The sequence below is a fragment of the Pteropus medius genome, unplaced genomic scaffold (genome assembly GCF_902729225.1).
Source record: "Pteropus medius unplaced genomic scaffold, Ma_sr-lr_union100, whole genome shotgun sequence".
Lineage (NCBI taxonomy): Eukaryota > Metazoa > Chordata > Mammalia > Chiroptera > Pteropodidae > Pteropus > Pteropus medius.
In genome coordinates, this window is record NW_024352783.1 from 3,354,386 (window position 1) to 3,371,717 (window position 17,332).

General features: G+C 47.5%; 1 protein-coding gene across 3 annotated transcripts in view; it reads left to right on the plus strand.

The window, feature by feature from the left end:
* Positions 1-1,904: 1,904 nt before the first annotated feature.
* Positions 1,905-17,332, plus strand: part of SHISA6 (shisa family member 6) — a 264,223-nt gene continuing 248,795 nt past the window's right edge. For all 3 annotated transcript variants that reach the window (XM_039847367.1, XM_039847365.1, XM_039847366.1), the window contains exon 1: positions 1,905-2,542. In XM_039847367.1, coding sequence (XP_039703301.1) covers positions 1,905-2,542 — 638 coding nt within the window. The remainder of the gene's footprint in view (positions 2,543-17,332) is intronic.

Sequence of the window (17,332 nt, forward strand, 5' to 3'; positions counted from 1 at the left end):
GAACCTTGGTTTGGGTCATCCATGAGTGGAACTGAACGGACTGTCTTGGGGGCAATCTCTACTGCTATATTCTGCTCTCTGCCTCCAACCTAAGCGCTTTGGGCACTTGCACACAAGGCCAGGACATGCAGGCAAGATTTTGCTAGCGACCTTTGCTTTTTGTTCTAATTTCCCCTACTTCTTCTATGGGCACATGCCAAAAATGATGATTCTGACTTCCTCTTGGGTTGGCTTTGAAAGTGAGACCTGGGCCTTTACCCACAGATCTGACCACCAGCAACTTTACAGAAACACATCCCTCTGCTCACTCTTCCCCCCCGCCCCGACCCTCGCCTCCCCCGCACCCTCCCGCCACTGCCTTGTCAGCTACAGTAGAGGGATTTCGAAGTTTTCTTAGAGACTCAGAGAGCTTTTCTAACTTTGCCCCAATGCTCTGGAAAAAAGTCCTGGAAAGAGGGATAAGAGGTGCCATCCAGCAGCTGGGGCTGTCTTGTGCCTGTGTGCATGTTGGAGGTGGGGCGGGCAGCAAAATGCCTAAGAGGAAGAGAGTAGGCCCTGCTTCCTGGTGGCCCAATAACCTCACATAAGCTACTTGACCCCTGGTCTCAGTTTTGGAACCTGTAGCAATGGGTTTTATCTTTTCTATCCGCAGCGAGCGTCGCCACTAGAGAGAGGCAAAGTCTTGCAGAAACCCCAACTCCAGCTCAGGCAGTGCACAGCCCAGGACTCGGGTAGGGTGGGACCCCGCCGCCAGGGCTGTACACGCGGGCAAAGGCAGGAGAGGTTTGGTCCTTTGCGGGCCGGCTCCAGAGGGCACACTCCCGCCCTGCCCCGGCCCCTTCTTTGCCTGCGTAATTCGCTGTGCTGATAAACTGGTGTCTTGGGCTTTGGCGAAGCGGAGCTTCAAGTGCCGCGAAAGGAGAGAAGCAAAGAAGAGCCCCACCTCGGGCATGTAAACGTGGGCGGCGGTGAGCGATTGCCCTCCTCTCCCTCCCCTCCCCTCGCGGCGCTCCCGTGTGTGCGGGAGTGTGAGTGCGTGTGTCTCCCTCGCTCCTCTCGCACACGCTCCGGCACCAGTGCAGGCGGCGAGCCGGCAGCTTCGGGCTCGCTCGCTCCCGCCGCTGCGCTCCCGCCTGGCCGCCGCCGCCGCCTCTGAAGCCGCAGCAGGGCATGGTGAGTGAGTGAGGTCTAGCCGCTGCGCTCCCCCAGCCCGCCGCCCGACCCGGGCCGCAGCCGGCTCTGTCCCAGGGAGCCAGCTTGCGGCGGGAGCGCGCCGCAGGACTAGCTAGTGGGGGCTCCGGCAGCGGAGCGGTGCCCGGAGGGGCGGCCCGTGCGCTCTCTGTGGCCGGCGCCCAGGGCCGCGGAGCCCCGTCTCGCGAGCGGGCTCCGCGCCCCTCCTGGCCCGAGTCTCGCTCCTCGAGGGCTGCGCGCTCCCTCCCTGCCCGCCGCCCGCCTCCCGCCTTCGGGAGCGCCGGTCGCCCCACCCCGTGACCGGCTCCCCGTCTTGTCCCGCAGGACCAGCCCGGACGGGACCACGCCGCCGCCGCCGCCGCCGCCACCACCGCCCGGAGCCGCGCTTCGGGTCCTGCCTGAGCCGAGCCGTGCGCAGGGCCGCTGCCGCCGCCAGCGGGGGATGGGGCTGCCCGGGAGGCGCGCCGAGCCCGCAGGGGGAGCGCGGAGCCGGCGCGCAGCGTGAAAGCAGAGCAGCCCGTGCCGGGCCGGTCTGTGCGCACCGTGCGCCGCCGTCGCCGCTGCTGCCGCCCGCGCCTCGATGGCGCCATCGCCCAGGCGCCGCTGACCGCCCTGCGCCGCCTGCCCGGCCCGCGCGGCCGCCCTCGGAGCCCACTAGCCGGGGGAGCGGCCTGCCGCGGAAGCTTCCCCGCGCCCTCCCGCCCGGCCCCGCCATGGCGCTGCGGCGCCTCCTACTGCTGCTGCTGCTGCTCTCGCTGGAGTCCCTGGACCTGCTGCCCGGCGTCCACGGCGCCCGCAGCCGTGCGGCCAACCGGACCCTGAGCGCCGGCGCCGCTGCCGTCGGGGGCCGGCGGCCCGGAGGCACCCTGGCCCGGGGCGGCCGCGAGCTGAACGGCACCGCCCGGGCGCCCGGCGTCCCGGAGGCGGGGAGTCGGCGAGGGCAGCCGGCGGCGGCGGTGGCGGCGGCTAGTGCGGCCGTCACCTACGAGACATGCTGGGGCTACTACGACGTGAGCGGCCAGTACGACAAGGAGTTCGAGTGCAATAACAGCGAGAGCGGCTACCTGTACTGCTGCGGCACCTGCTACTACCGCTTCTGCTGCAAGAAGCGCCACGAGAAGCTGGACCAGCGCCAGTGCAACAACTACCAGAGCCCGGTGTGGGTACAGACGCCCAGCACCAAGGTGGTTTCGCCAGGGCCCGAGAACAAGTACGACCCAGAGAAGGACAAGACCAACTTCACCGTCTACATCACCTGCGGGGTGATCGCCTTCGTCATCGTGGCTGGCGTCTTCGCCAAGGTCTCTTATGACAAGGCCCACCGCCCTCCGCGGGAGATGAACATCCACAGGTGAGAGCCTCTGCCCTGTGCCCGCCCCCAGTCTCCCCGCAGCCTCATCCCTCTTCACATGCTTCCCTTCTCCTCTTCACTCTTGGCATCGCCACGTTTCTCCTGACTCTCTAAAGTGAATTTCACTCTTGCTTCTTTGACGTGCAATAAATCAGCGCCTCTTGTACCTTCTCCATTTCTTCGAAACACACGCTTGGGTGGTAGGGGGTTTACAAAGCAATGTAAGGATTGGTGAAATCCATGGAGTTTGCGTATAAGAATTTTGCAAATTCTGTAATTCTGGATGGGGGTTTAGTTTTCATGGCATGTGGGCACTTTGGTGTAGGCTCTTATTACATTTGGTTTTCTGACTCAAAGTCTGGAGACATCATTCTCAGCACCATAGTAGAAATTGACCAATGTTAGAACCTTTGAAAAGAGTACCAAGTGATTTAGTGTAAACTGGATGGTGTTAGAAATGGGGGCGATATGCAAAGGATGCCTCCTGGGGGAAGAAGGAATAGATTTATCTGTTCCATGTTGACCAAGGGCAGATGGTGTCTCCTCATCGCATCCTGCCGAGTGGGCTGCTTATCTTTCCTGCTGAGCCTGGAGGACTTGTTCTTTTAAACCCTGTAGGCAGAACTCTCCGAGTTAACACTTCTTGCTGTGTTAAACCTGCTGGGCATCTTTCACTGCTTACATTAGGGAGGCGGTGGGGGCTGTCTTCTACCAAAACTTATGCCAAGAGCTCAAAATATGATAGTCCATGGTTTCACCCTGACTCCTACCCCACCACTCTAGCTCCCGGTGAGCCCTTTGGGAAGTCAAAGCCCAGAGAACAGGAAATCAGCCTCTTTTTTTTTTTTACTAACTGTAGGAACAAAGCACCCAGGGGATGTAAACTTAGCTCTGCTTCCAGTCGCCTTTTGATGATGAATGGTTGGACATGGTACTACAGAGTCCTTTCAGGGAACCGTGCCCTAGGAAATGCCTTCATTTCTGGCATATGGTGTGTGCACTGCCTTAATAACCAGGACAACCCTCCAGATCAGTCCTGCTTCTGAGTTTGCCCAGCAGGCGCCCACCCTGAGCCATACACCTTTAGCACATCTCTGCACATTATCATTTTAGCCTGAAAACCAGACCAAAATGTCCCTCACTGCTGTGGACATTAATCACTTGTACCTCGATGAAGAGAGAGAGAGGCAGATAGAAGTTTCTGGGCATGATTCCCCCCGCCCCCCACCCCTTGCTATTGTGGATGTTGAGAAAAGATGATATTCCCTGGCAGGTTTTATTGAGTCAGATCCTCAAAGTGTGGGTACTTCAATACTGACAAACTTGATGTCAGAATTAGAGTGCTTCCAGGAGTCCCTTTTATAATCCTCACTCATCACCCTAAGGTCCCACTGCCCTGCATCCCACTCCCATCTTATTTCTAAGGTAGTGAGTCTGTGCCTGGACTGGTCCCAGAAACTGATGGAGAAATTGTGACAAATGATCCATGGTCAGTGCTGGTTCTCAAATGCAGAAGATAGGTGAGACAGACAGCAAAATAAGGACAAGATACTCCCTGGGGCTTATTTGATGAAGAATTCTCTCTATTGGCTCACATTGGATAGAAGAGAAGGAATTGCTGGTGGGCAGATGTACCTAGTTCTTATCATTTCCCTGTCTCTGCTTCCAGGCCCAAAGGGTATCTCCTTTCACCTTCTCCTGTGGTCCTGGCTTCTCATCACAACTTCTTCTCTGACTGTGGCCTCCTTCTGGTTGATTCTTACAAACCTTTCTCTGGGTTTCTTTCCTCTCTGAGCCTTTGTTCTTTGCTCTCTTAGAGAGAGCTGGCCCCTGCCCTGACCTTGCCACCTCCTACAGAGTTTATTCATCATTACTTGAAAGGACACTGATAGTGTTTGGATGCTGGCAGTTGGCCTGTGCTGTACTGGTACTCTTAGTATTTTCTCCCCCTCCTCTGACCTTCCCCCCACCAAAACTAGGGTAAATAGTTTGTGTATGGGTGTATGGCTCGATGGTGATGCCTTTAGGGGGCAGGAAAGAGAGGTAACCATGGAAAGGGAGGTGAATTTCAGCCCTCAGACCATTATGTAAATATGGGATATTTTCCCCTCAAATTCACCTCCTAATTTTATTCAGTTCACAGAACCTCTTACAGCAGCTGCAGTCTTGCCTGATCAGTACTTTGGAAACTGTCATATTGGTACTTGTTAGGTAGGGGACCAAGCTTGTCCCTGTGTTTGTGGGGGAGGAGACAGAACATGAAAGATCCATCTAGAACTCTTCATGAGTGACCTTGAGCTGTTCGGGGAAACTTATTTTTCAATTCTAGGTAACTCAGGCTCAACAGCATCCCATCTCGATCTCTTCCCAAGCATGTCAGGGTAAGTATGTATATTGCAGAGAGCTGCTCACTGACTCCTGGTTATGCATGTTAACCATGACTCCTCTCACTTTGCTCACACCTCAGAGGTCGCTGCTTGCTCTTCCGGGGATTTTATTGTGCAGAATGACTTCTTGGGGAATTGGGGTAGGGAAAAGGAGAGAGTGACAGAAAAAGCGATATTTACCATAATGAGTTTTCCCAGGGAAACTAAAAGGGAGAAAAAAGAAAGTATACTCTTCAGAGGTCAGCTGAGAAATTGGAATGTGCACTCAGTTATGTAGTTCTTGAACTACTTCAGCAAAGACCTTTCCTTTCTGAAAAGTCAAGGAGCTTATTCTTGTGTGATTCTCTTTGAAGATGTAGTAAGGCAAGCAGGGGCTGAGTGAGGAGGAGAACTGCCTCATTGAAAGGGATATTTGTGGGAGTGTTAGATGGGGCGAAAAGAAGGATGCTATCCCAAGATCAGCTGTCTGCCTCCTCCTGGGTTCCCAGGCTGGCCAGCCTTCCACCTGCCCTTGAGCACTCAGTCCTTAGAGCAGGGCTTCCTTTCACCTCTCCAGCCTTGAAAGGAAGAACAAATTCAGACTTTTCCAAAAGTGATGAGATCTTGCCGTCCTGCTTCTGTGTGAGAAGTCAAGGTCTGAGGGGAAACAGCTCTCTGTTGATTCTGACAGATGAGCATAGTCACACTGAGCTGAACCACAGGGAAGAGAAAGAGATGGGCAGAGGAACCCCATGCGCAGAACCTGGAGAGCCCCTGATCATTGGGCACCCACCTTTCCCAACTCAAACCGCATTTGCCATCAGGATCTAAAATTCACCTTTCCCTTCTTTTCACCTGTCCAGGCCTAGGCTCAAACTGATGGACCGCAGGCATCAGAAGATTTTAATGTTTCATGAGCAGTTTTTGCAATGCTTTCCCGGGGCTGTTTGTTCAGCGAGGGACTGCCAGTTTTCTCCAAGGACAGGGGCTCTGCCTATGAAATGCCCTAGGAAATTGGCTCCCTTTTGATATTTGTGCTAGTTGCCTCACATTCAAACCTGTTCCTCCTTACCCTAAGTTGATTCATTAGTGTCTTAGAGACGAGATTCATTCTGGGGAAGGAACTGTGTGCCTTTTTTTTTTTAAATGGCTAATTAACAGATGGGTCAGGAAGCTATTAGGATGCTGAAGATGCAGTTGATGAAGTCAGAGCTGTCCTGGGCCCTCCTACTGCCTGCACAGGGATGGAGGGGATGGCGGAATTGGAGGGTGGTGGCAGAGAAGTGCTCAGGGCTGTGGGAAGAAAAAACTGAGCAGATGTTTTTAGGAAAAAGGAAAAGTATTAGGAGGTGACCCCTATAGCCATCAAAGGGGCCCTTTATCTTTGGTTTCCTCTGCTTATTTCTAGAAGAATCAAGGGAACACTTCGTTCCACATTTTCTTCCTCTAGAAATTAATTACAAACCCAAGCTCTGTTTTTTCCTCGCAGAGACATAACTCCAGGACCACTTTGCTGGATGTTTAGTGAGTTCTCTTCCTGGGTTCCTGGGCAATGAGTTGTCAAATCACCCCAAACACTCCGTTTTTTTTTTTTGAAGCACTGTGGGCTCATTATAATGAATTGATCTAAACAGAGAATCTACTTGCTTTTTGCTTCAAATTTAGCAATTGGAAGGAAAGAAAAACAGCGTCTTGCCTTGAACTGAAAATCTTAGTCTTGCATGTTTTCCATTTTCTTTGAGTAAAAGAAATGCATGTAGGGAAAACAGTGAAATTGTGGAAGAATTTAAGAAGGCTTATGGAGGAGGGGTTAAGGGAAGGACACCAGGAAAACAGAATGAAGCAAAAATAGTAAAAGGCGGAAGGTAATCTGGGAAGAATTGGATGATGTTACCCAGATCTTGTGCTTGGTTTCCTCCTGACACCTTAGCTATGTACATATTCATTCACTTAACAGATGTGCCCTGCTCGTATGCTGTGGGCAAGATATGTTTCAAACTGTAAAGTGGATGTTACTTTGGACATATGAGGCTACCAAGGTTCATTCTTGGTTTCGTAAGTCAGTCATGCAAATACTTTTCAAAAATTTCTGGAGTTGGCACTTCTCCTGGGGATGTTACTTGCTATCTTCGTGCCCTCTCTCACCTCATCTAAGCCCAGAAGGCATGCACATTTGTCCCTCTTAACATGCCCCAGGCTCAGAGCACATATATTTGGAAGAATCTGCTGCTAAGATACCAAGATGTTTACCTACAGTTCTAGGCTGCCAAAGCACATGTAGAGAAAAAGTCCAATTCATTGTTTTCAATCTATTTTAATGAGAGATCGGATTGACTGTGCAGTCGATTCAAATCAATTGTGCAGGAAGCAGTGGTTAAGACAGCTGAAAAAGTGAGCTGATTGAAAGAGGTTAATTCACTAGCCCTAGTCAGACATGCCCATGGATCCAGAAAAGAAGGGAACTACATCAAAAAAAGCTTCATTCTTCCACTTGCACTGCCTCATTTCTCCAGGGCCTGGCAGGATTGCCTTTAGATCTCAACTTTCTGTCTCCTTTTCTGTAGTCAGTGAGAATCCACCATTTGTTGGAACTAGCACCCAGCTACGGGCTATTGAATGTCACCACACTCCTTCCTCTGCCACACTCCCCTCATTCTGAGCCCTGCACAATCTATTTTTGAAATTATGGTGAATTCAAGTGCATTCTGTCTTACAATTTTTGTTATATCTCTTGACAGTATATATCTTGTGGAACCACAAAATTGTGGTTTGAACCTAGTGGTATATAAGATGTCTGAGATTGGTGAAGGAGGAGGGGGCTCTGACAGTCTATATTAGGGCCTAGGTTAAATTCATTTTTATAGTACCTTCTGCTGTAATTTTTTCCTCTTTTCTCTATTTTGAGAAGCTTCAACCTGTTATTTTCCCTTAGTCACACTTATGACCTCTCATTTCTAGCATCTTCTTTTGCAGATATTGCAGATAGGGAAGAGGGTTGGTGGGAGAGTTGACCAGTGAACCCTCAGAGGGTCTCAGTCCCTTGGCCTTGAGCAGGATTATTTCAATCCCATTCAGGACAGATTGCTAACTCTATTATTATTATTATTATTGTCATTATCATCATCATCATCATCATCATCATCATCAGGACAGATTGCTAACTATTATTATTGTCATTGTTGTTATTATTATTATTATTATTGTTATTATTATTCCTCTTCTGCTTCTCTTTCTTCTCTAGAAGTAAAAGCAGTAGGCTGAGTAGTGTTCACTATTATTTTGTCATCCACTACAGAATCAGAATTTTTATTGCAGGCAAATTCTTTAACCTAACTCTCTAATTTTATAAGTCCAGGGATGCTGGATCACAGTGCCAAGGTTTCCCAGCTAGTAGGTGAGTGAACATGGACTAGAAGCCAGGTGCCTGTGTCCTAGGCCAGCACTCTTTTCACAGTGCTGTTCAGCTTCATCTTGCCCAATGAAAATCTGATCTGCTTGACTTTACACACGTGGTTCTTATTCATCACCAAATAACTTTCAGATTAGAGATGTGAGTGACAGCTTTCTTCTTTACATTTTTTTTAGCCTTTCCTCATTCAGTTTTTCCTCCTACTAAAATGATTTCTATTAATTTTCCTTGGTCTTTTTGCAGTTTCTCCACATATCTTTTTAAAAGGGCAATAACCTGATCTAAGCATCATCTTTTAATAAAATATGAGTAATGCAGATCTTTGAAGGAAGAAGATAACAGTGCAAGCCAAAGAGTTGTGAACCAGGGCAATGGGTCACTCAATAAAACTGTGGGCAGAAATCTTAATTAAAAATTGGGCTTGTGAATGCATTCTCTCCTTTCCCAGAGATGGGCAAGAATGCTGAGACCTAGCTACCAGGTCACTGATTTTCAGCTTTGACAGAGACCAGAAACCTGTGGGCCTGTGTGTGGGTTATTTCAGGTTTATCCTCCAGGATGGCTCCTATATATCTAAGAGAGCTCTGTGAGCCACAGAAGCACATTCACTGGTGCCAGTCCCACCCTTACTCAGCTCTGGGCCAGGATAGCACAGGACCAAGGTGAATACAAGGTGAGGCATCCAGAAAAGCTTCAGGGAGGATAGCTAATCAAGCTGGACACTTGGGTCCAATCATTATGTGAAATTAATCTTTGTGGCATGCAGTTTGGGGCCTTTGCCTGCAGTGTGCCTGATTCTTCCTTTGAAAGAACCAGGACACACATATTCTAATGTGTTATCCTTCTAAGCAGTCACCATGGGAGACTGCACACTGATTCTTCCCTGGAAAATGTTGCCACAGTTTCTCTTTTGGAAGTTCTTTCAGAGCCCATGGCACGTCATTGTGACTTTCCGTAATGGTAGCATATTTTTATCTTCTTAGGGAAGAATGGATTCTTGTAAGCAGCGGTAAGTCATGGGGCTGAGGCCAATGAATGAAATAGGTGATCAGTAGGTTATTCATCAGGAAAAAAGAGTGCCTCCAGTAATGAGACCTGCTCTCCTCCGAGCTGTGTCAGCTGTCTCCAAAGGCAGGTGCCCAGAAGAGGCATTCTGGTAATGAATGACAGCCCTATAGATTAGGGCCTGCTCTCATGATGACCACATTGAGGGGGCCACTCCTCACGTGGAATGATAATTACTGGCCTTAAGAAAATCAGTTTCATGCTGTATCAGTGCGTTGAGGCAGACAGTGGAGGAGTTGGGAAAGGGGAGAAGAAGGGAGTTGAATACGCAGAAAACAGCTCAAATTACTGCTCAGAAAGGGTGGACGGGGGGAGAATGCCCCACATTTCTGCATGGTATAGTAGACAGAGAGCTTGATTTAGATTCCTAATTTGATAAAGGGACCCAATTTCTTTAGTGTGTAGGTGGCCAGGCTTGAGGTCAGAGCCAGGTGTTCTCTGTGCCCTCCTCCCTTCTGTCCATCTGAGTGCCATTGCTTCTGCAATTTGGCATTCAGATGAGGTCACTGCTTGGGCCAGACAGCCATCCATGAAGTAGAAATGTTAGCAAGCATGAGGAGATGGGCTCCTAGGGCCCAGTAGATTCCTAATGTGCATTGACTGTGCCTCCCACCAAAAAAGTACATTCATTTGATGAGATTGAACATAGCAATGGAACAGGGGTGGGACACACTGAGTTTAAGGGCAGGTGACCTGGGGCCATTAGATACAGCAGTCATTGCCTATTCTCATTCCTCTTTGCAGCTGGAGAAGCAGCAGGTTGTGCTGCTATGGGTAGTATGGCATTCCTTCCGCTCAGTCAGGTGTTAGTGGGTGGTGAGGGGTGCGGCAGTGGCATTGCTCCCACTGTGTTGGCTGGGGCAGAGCTTCTGGCCCTGCTGAACCCCCCCCTCCCCCCCACCAAAGGGCACTCTTGGTCACTCTGGGTGGAGTCAGTCCTGTTCTGTGGCTGGAGATCCTGCTTGCCTCTGTTCAAGTGTCAGGAAGGGGAGAACTCAGTCTCCTAGGAGCTTACACAACCTTATAATCCTGCAACCCCAGAAAGCCAGTGTTGAGGAGGACCTGAAAGCTCAGTTATATGAGGACTCAAGTCATATGGATGAAGCAGGAGGGTGATAGGGAAACACTCATAAGAGCTCCCAGGTAAGGCTTGCTCCATACCTGGTATTTGGCTGGAATTGTCACACTGCATCTTTCCATCACCCTTTGAGTATAGGTCCTCATTTAACAGATGAGAAAATCAACTCAAAGAGGTTTAGTAACTTGCCCTAGGTCACACAGCTGGCATATTGCCTGTCTTCATCTTCTTTGGGGGCCAACAGGGCAGCTAGCTCTCACCTTCCCGGGTGTAAGTAGTTAGTGACACTCAGGTTACTTGAGAAATCAAAGATCCACCTGCCTGTGCCCTAGGACAGGTTGTCACAGTAAGGGATGGGAAGATAAATGACCTACTGATCAGAGTACTGTGGGACTGGGCCGGTGGCCCTCACTTACATTGCATGCAGGGTGCGAAGGAGCCCTGGGTGGTAAAAGGGCTCTTTTTCAAGAATGGATTGTATTGGCTGAGGATAGTGAGGGCAATACAAAGAAAATGTAAAAAATGAAAACAAAATGAAACGCCCTGGTTTTAATTGTGAAAACAAAAAACACAAAACCTTTTACAGTATTGAAAGAACTCCAGGGCAATTCCGCATGAATCCTAGCTCCTAAGAGTAATATGGGAGCTATAAAAAATAAGCAATCTGGGGGTGAGAGGATGGACCTCGGGCTATTCCCAGTTTAATTACTGAGATGTACAGCTCACAAACAGCTCCATTTATCATATGTCCCCTCCTTGCCCCATTTATAACATCTAGCATTGTGCACACAAGACACAGAATTTCAGCCAGCTCACTTCTACTTCCCTGCTCTAGTTCTATTCTTTTCCGGTCTTGATTCTCTTTGCCCTGTTTCCTAATTCTTTGCTCTGTTTCTTGTGCCTTTAAGCCCTCTGTCCTGAAAGGCATGGGAAAGGAAGGAATCCTGGGGAAACCGCAGAAGTCCTGGGTTTTACTCTCAGGCTCCTGTCATTATGGTTGGTGGTGGTTATGACCTTGGGGTGGTCAGTGGTAGGGCTCATATTCCTTTCTCCACAACCCTAGGGCAGCGGTCCCTGACCAGGGCACTCATCTGATTGAGGTGAGTGTGGGAACCATTTCCTTGGCTCTCCCCAGGGAGGTGGAGTTTCTGAGGAGTGTTTTCAGTCCTCACCCTGGCGCATTCCCACTCTTGGCAAGAGGCTGGGGGAACCCTCGATCCTCTTTGCAGAAAGCCACTACCACCGTCTAAAGACCCATGGAGGCTGAATTCTGACCAGGTTTTGGGTGGCTACAACCTTGGCCCTGTTCCCCGGCATTTGGGAGAAGAGTCCTTGCTTTCTGCAGGCTTCACAAACACTCTCATTATTCCTGGCGTTTTGGCATTTGGTCTCGTGTTCTGTTCCCATTAGCTCCGGCATTAAAGACTCATTACTTAGGACATCTGTCCTTTGGACATATTTGTGGTTCCCTTAGCCAAATATCCTCTTCTGGGAGGTATGCTTTCCACCCAGTCACCTCTCCCTCTGGTCTTGCTGTCCCACTGAGGAGGGATCTGAGTGTGGAGAGGGAGTGCCTGGGCAGGAGGAATGGCTCTTCATTTTAAGTGGCATCAGACAGTGTGTTCCAGAGTCTTCTGAGGTCCTGGGAATGCAGACCTTTGCTGTTATCCCTAGGGGTTGAACAGGGAAGCGGGGCAAACCCCATAATAGCAAATAAGTTGTTGCCAAGAAAGCTTCTCTTCTATGGTCCTAGAATCAGCCTCAGATCTCATCAATAGGGAACTCTTGATAGTCTGGGCAGCTTTGCTGAGGGTGGTAGGATCATATTCACCCACTGCACTAAAATGGCAGGTCTAGAGGCCCAGGCCAAGCTCAGAGGCTGCTCCAGGACCTGCAGAAGATCTGGATTCCAGCCTTACCATTGGACTAGCAGTTGACCCTCTCTGACTTTTTATTGCATCTTGAGACATTTGCCTGAACTTTCCCGGGAATGCTGTCCCATCAGCCTGGAAGGCTATGCTATGGGAAATCGCACAGCTTTTCTGTTCTCAGATCGAGTGTCAACAGCCAGCTTCTTACCTACCTCGTGCCAGTGCCTCCTCCCCCACCCTCAAAGGTTTGCAGAGAGAATCCGATCTTTTAGTAGAGGATCTGTCACTTCTCTCTCTTTTAAGTCACATCACTAAAATGTTCCTTCTTGTTTCTTTCGGTGTCTTTGTCCACTGTCACTTCTTTCTCCATCTGTCCTTCTTTTGATTCCTCTTCACTTTTGTTGAGCTGTGTTCCTTTCCCCTCTCTCTCCAGTGCTTCTTGAACTTGTCCTGCTTAACTACAACAATTTGGACTCTGCAAATTCAAAATTTCTCACATTGGACCTGGGAGGAGTTGTTTTTCTTTTTCTTATCTGATAAAAAAAGCTGTGATGAACAGATTAATAGCTCAGACAAGACTGTGCAGGGCACGTACACCATGCAGAAGGACAGATTGTTTTCAAGCAGGCTCTTCCATAGACAATTGGCACGCTAATTACAAATCATTTTTATCTATTCAATAAAATAGCTCTCCAAAGATCAGGGTTTTATTTATTTTTTTTCAGCCTAGTTTGTAATTCTGCAATGGCCTGGGCGGCAGTAAAAGTGCATTTTCTTCAGTGTTTTGTAATTTCCATGTCTTTTTCATTGATTGGGATTAGCCTGCCCCTCTTTCTGATGAATTGGTGACTGTAGGCTGCTTTGAATCCCTTTTTAATTCCTCTGGGGCTCCTGCTAATTTCCCCTCTTCTCGTTTCTTTTCTTTTGTATTTCTCTGAATTTTTAGAATCTAGAAACTCTCTTTTGGCTTCGAGAATTCTGTTACAAATTATGTCACAGCCTCAGGATGAGAGCTCGCCTCATTCTCTCCTACTACTGGATGACCAGCTGAGCATGAGAGGTTAGGAACCTGGGGGCAGACTTATCAAAACTTGCCTTGTCTCTGGGAAATTAGGGGACAGTGAACTTTGTCTTTGCTCCCTCTGTTCTTTCTCAATTGACTGTGCTGCCCAAGGAGCCTGCTCCTACATCATTGTTCCCAACACAACTGTTTTAATTAATGAGACCAGGATCACACCTACTGTAGGATATGACAGGGTGTAGACAGCACCTGGACCCCTTATAGAAAGGACTTTGACCTCTCCAACATTGCCTGCTTATGTGGCTCTCGAGGGACACCTAGCAAAGCCCCCTTTCTCACTTTTGGAGGTTGTGATCCATCTTTCTTTGACTTAGCAAGGGTCCTCAACCTCCGGGCCATGGACTAGTACTGGTTCGTGGCCTGTTAGGAACTGGGCCACACAGTCGGAGGTGAGCGGTGGGCAAGCAAGTGAAGTTTCATCTGGATTTGCAGCTTCTTCTCAGTGCTAGCATCACCAACCTCAGCTCCACCTTAGATCATCAGGTATTAGATTCTCATAGAAGCACTGCCTGGTGCCAAAAAGGTTGGGTACTGTTGCCTTAGAACATGTTCTGGGAGCTGAGATAAGAGCCAGGCTAATCCCAGCTTTCATCATTTTCTGTCCCCATGACCTTGGGCAAGTCTCTTGACCCCACTATGGTCTATTAACCTGGCTGTGGGATGGGGGCTATCAAGTTGTGGAGGTGTGTTCTTCTTTGGCTCATTCTAATCTCAGCACACCTGGAAGGTTCGAAAAAAGTCTACACCTGTACTTTTAACTGCACCAGCCCTAGGGTGTGGCAGAAAATGCATTTGTCTTGCACACTCCATTCATAAGACTGCTATCTGCAACTGGCCTCATGGGAATGCATGTTTTTAGCACCTTGGATTCAGACTTTCTTGATTGAAAGGGATTTATGAGATGTTTTAATGCCTCTCCCTTTGGACGCCAGATCCCTCTCCTCTCACATCTAGAGCTAAGGCTCCCCAAACCTCCAGTAGTCCATTCTATTTTTAAGATGCAATTTCAGTTAGTTTTCATGGGATGCGGGGGCAACATTGACTTCCCCAGTGTGAGGTCTGCCCAGTGGAGCAGCCCAGAGGGAATGTATTCTTTCTACTATTGTCTTGTTTGTCTTGTTTGAATGGCAGTCAAGGCTCCCTTCAGTATTCCTTTCTCTTGAGTAAACATCCCTAGTTATAAGTCTGTTTCTCATGAGACATAGTTTTAAGTTTTCAGTCCTTTGCAAATGTTGTTTGTATAGAAATGGGATTATGTTCTAACACCCAAGTAATGTTGCCGAGAGCTACATGTTGATCTCAGTCATTCAAACAGAATTTAAAAATCTAAGGATTTCTTTTGGGAAATTGGTTGGTCTCCAGCCCTAGGCACTAATCCATCTTCTCCATTGTGATGTCAAGATGACATGAATGTTTGCCTGTTTTGTTCATTTCTGTGTTGTAGTGACTAGAGCAGTGCCTGGCACAAAGTAATTGCTCAGCAAATATGGTTGAATGAATGAATGAATTTAAGTGGAAAGGATTAGGGGTTGTCTTTTTTTGTGTACCCCACCCTTCAAATGGTTGCTTTAATATTTCTGAAAAGTCTGGGCTTGGTGTTGATGGTACTGAATTTCTCAGGCCTAGGTAAGTTTTCATATGATTCATGAGGCAAGGAATGGAGTATGTGGAGATGATACTTTTAGGGATGAATACACTCCCCTCAGGGGATGCACATCTACTCTCTGCCTAGATCATGGCTGGTCATCGAGCCACAGCCCCAAGGCACCCATTGGGATGGAGTGACTTGCCCTGCTTGCCTAAAAAACAAAGCAAGCAGACTGAGCCTTCTCTTGCTGAGTTCTGCGTTGTTTATTGGCCGTGATGAATTCTGATTGTGCCGGGGACAACTCAGACCTGCAGAACAGCTCAGTGCAGATGCACAAACATTGTTACCACAACAAAAGAGATCTCCACATCCATTCGGAGCCTCTCTGTATGAGGAAAGCAGTCTTGTGCACACACAAAGCCGGCAGCTGTGTTTTTCAAGTGGACTGCGAGAGAACCAGGAATAAGGAGAACTAAATTAAGCCATTCTCCTTGGTCCATGTTTATTAAAAATATATTCACTTAACTTGTCCAGAGTGCGTATTTCAGAGACTAACGCACTCTGACTGACTGCCCAATAGAGAAGCATGAGGATGCGGTTAAAGAGGACACTAGCTCTTCCTAGGCTGTCAGTGTCAAGGAAAAGCTCAGTTAATTGTGACTCAAATAACCATAATACTTTACTTAACTGGAACAGTATGTCTACACTCTGCTTGTAGGGGAAATCCTGAAGAAGTAACTACCAAGATTTACTTTGGGAAAAAAAAACCAAAAACCTTCTATGGTTTGTTTTGAAGTTTTTACATGTATAGCTCTTTTTCCTAGATTATCTGCATTTTACTTAGTTTCCTCAGTGAAGGGAACTAAAAATTAGATTGGAGGCCCTCTTATGGAAGAACTTTGCATTCTTTAAAAAAATTATATTCAGCATACTCTACTTAATTAGGCAGGAATGCTTTCAGAAAATTCTTAAAAAACAAGAGTGTTCTCATTAGTCCTTAGGAATAAGAACATTAACTAGAATAGCTTATTCATAGATTAGTTCATCTATTTGGCCTTCTATCATACCAATTCAACAGTGTAAATTTTTTTCTACTCCTCTCGAATAAGAGAAAGGGCATGATTAGGGGTCTAAACTAACCAGCCTGCTTGCTCTTAGCACAAGAAAACTTACTGGATACTAGCCAAAGTTATTCTCTCTCCTCCATGGCATTTAAATGGCTCAGAAATCCAGAGGCATGGCAGAGGCAGGAGGCTGGTTTCCATTTGTTCTTCTTTAGTGAGTAGTGACATTCATGGGATCCATGTGAAAAACATTAGTTGAGATAAAAAAGACTTACCAGATTAACTAAAGGCCTCCAGGTTTCCCACTTAACTTGGGGGGATCTAAGTTTTACCACTGAAGATAATGAAAAAAAATTCCAGATTTATTTATTTATTTTTTTTGGCACTCATTTGCCATATTTGTTTTCAAACAAGAAAACTCCATGAAGCTTGGAGGTGAGGGCAAGAGCTTGGTAGATCAGGACTCTGACTCTTTGCCTTGGTAATATGAAAAGCAAGGGTCTAGTGAAGTATATTGGTGGTCTGTTCAGAATTTCATTTAGTGTAAAGGTTGCACAGTAAAATAATGTAAACACTGTCAAAGCTGTTGATGTCGATGGCTCACTAAGGTGAAGAGAACTAGGCAGTTGAGGAAAGCTGAGTCCTGTCTGGGTAGATTTTTCCACTAAAGATTGAATACTAAAACATTTTATTCAGAAACCATTGCAGGGAGATGGTAAGTGAAAAAACAAACAAACAGATATGTAAATAATAGAGAGTTGGAATGATGGATGGATGGATAATGGATAGATGGATGGAGTGTTAGATGGATGAATGGATTTATGAATAGATGTATGAATGAATGGATGGATGGAGCATTAGATGAATGAATGAGTGGAAGGACAAATGGACAAATGGACGAATGGATAAGTGGATAATTCAATGATATAAAGTCAGCCTCTAGTTTACTACGTATGTTTGAAATCTGTATTTACCACTTGCTAGTTGTGTGACTTTAGGCAAGATATCTAATCTCTCAAAATCTTAGTTTTCTTGTCAGTAAAATGTGGCTAATGGTAGCACCTGGCATATGAAGTTGTTTTGAAGATTATATAATATGCATATAAGAGTTTAACATAATTTCTGACACATAGTAATTACTTAATAAATGATAGCCTTTAATTTTCCAAGCAGGCAAGACTATGAAGCAAAGTTATGAACAAGGTCTTGTTTATTCTTTTTATTGTTTAGGGGAATCATTTGCTATTTTAAGAAAAACTTCATGTCTT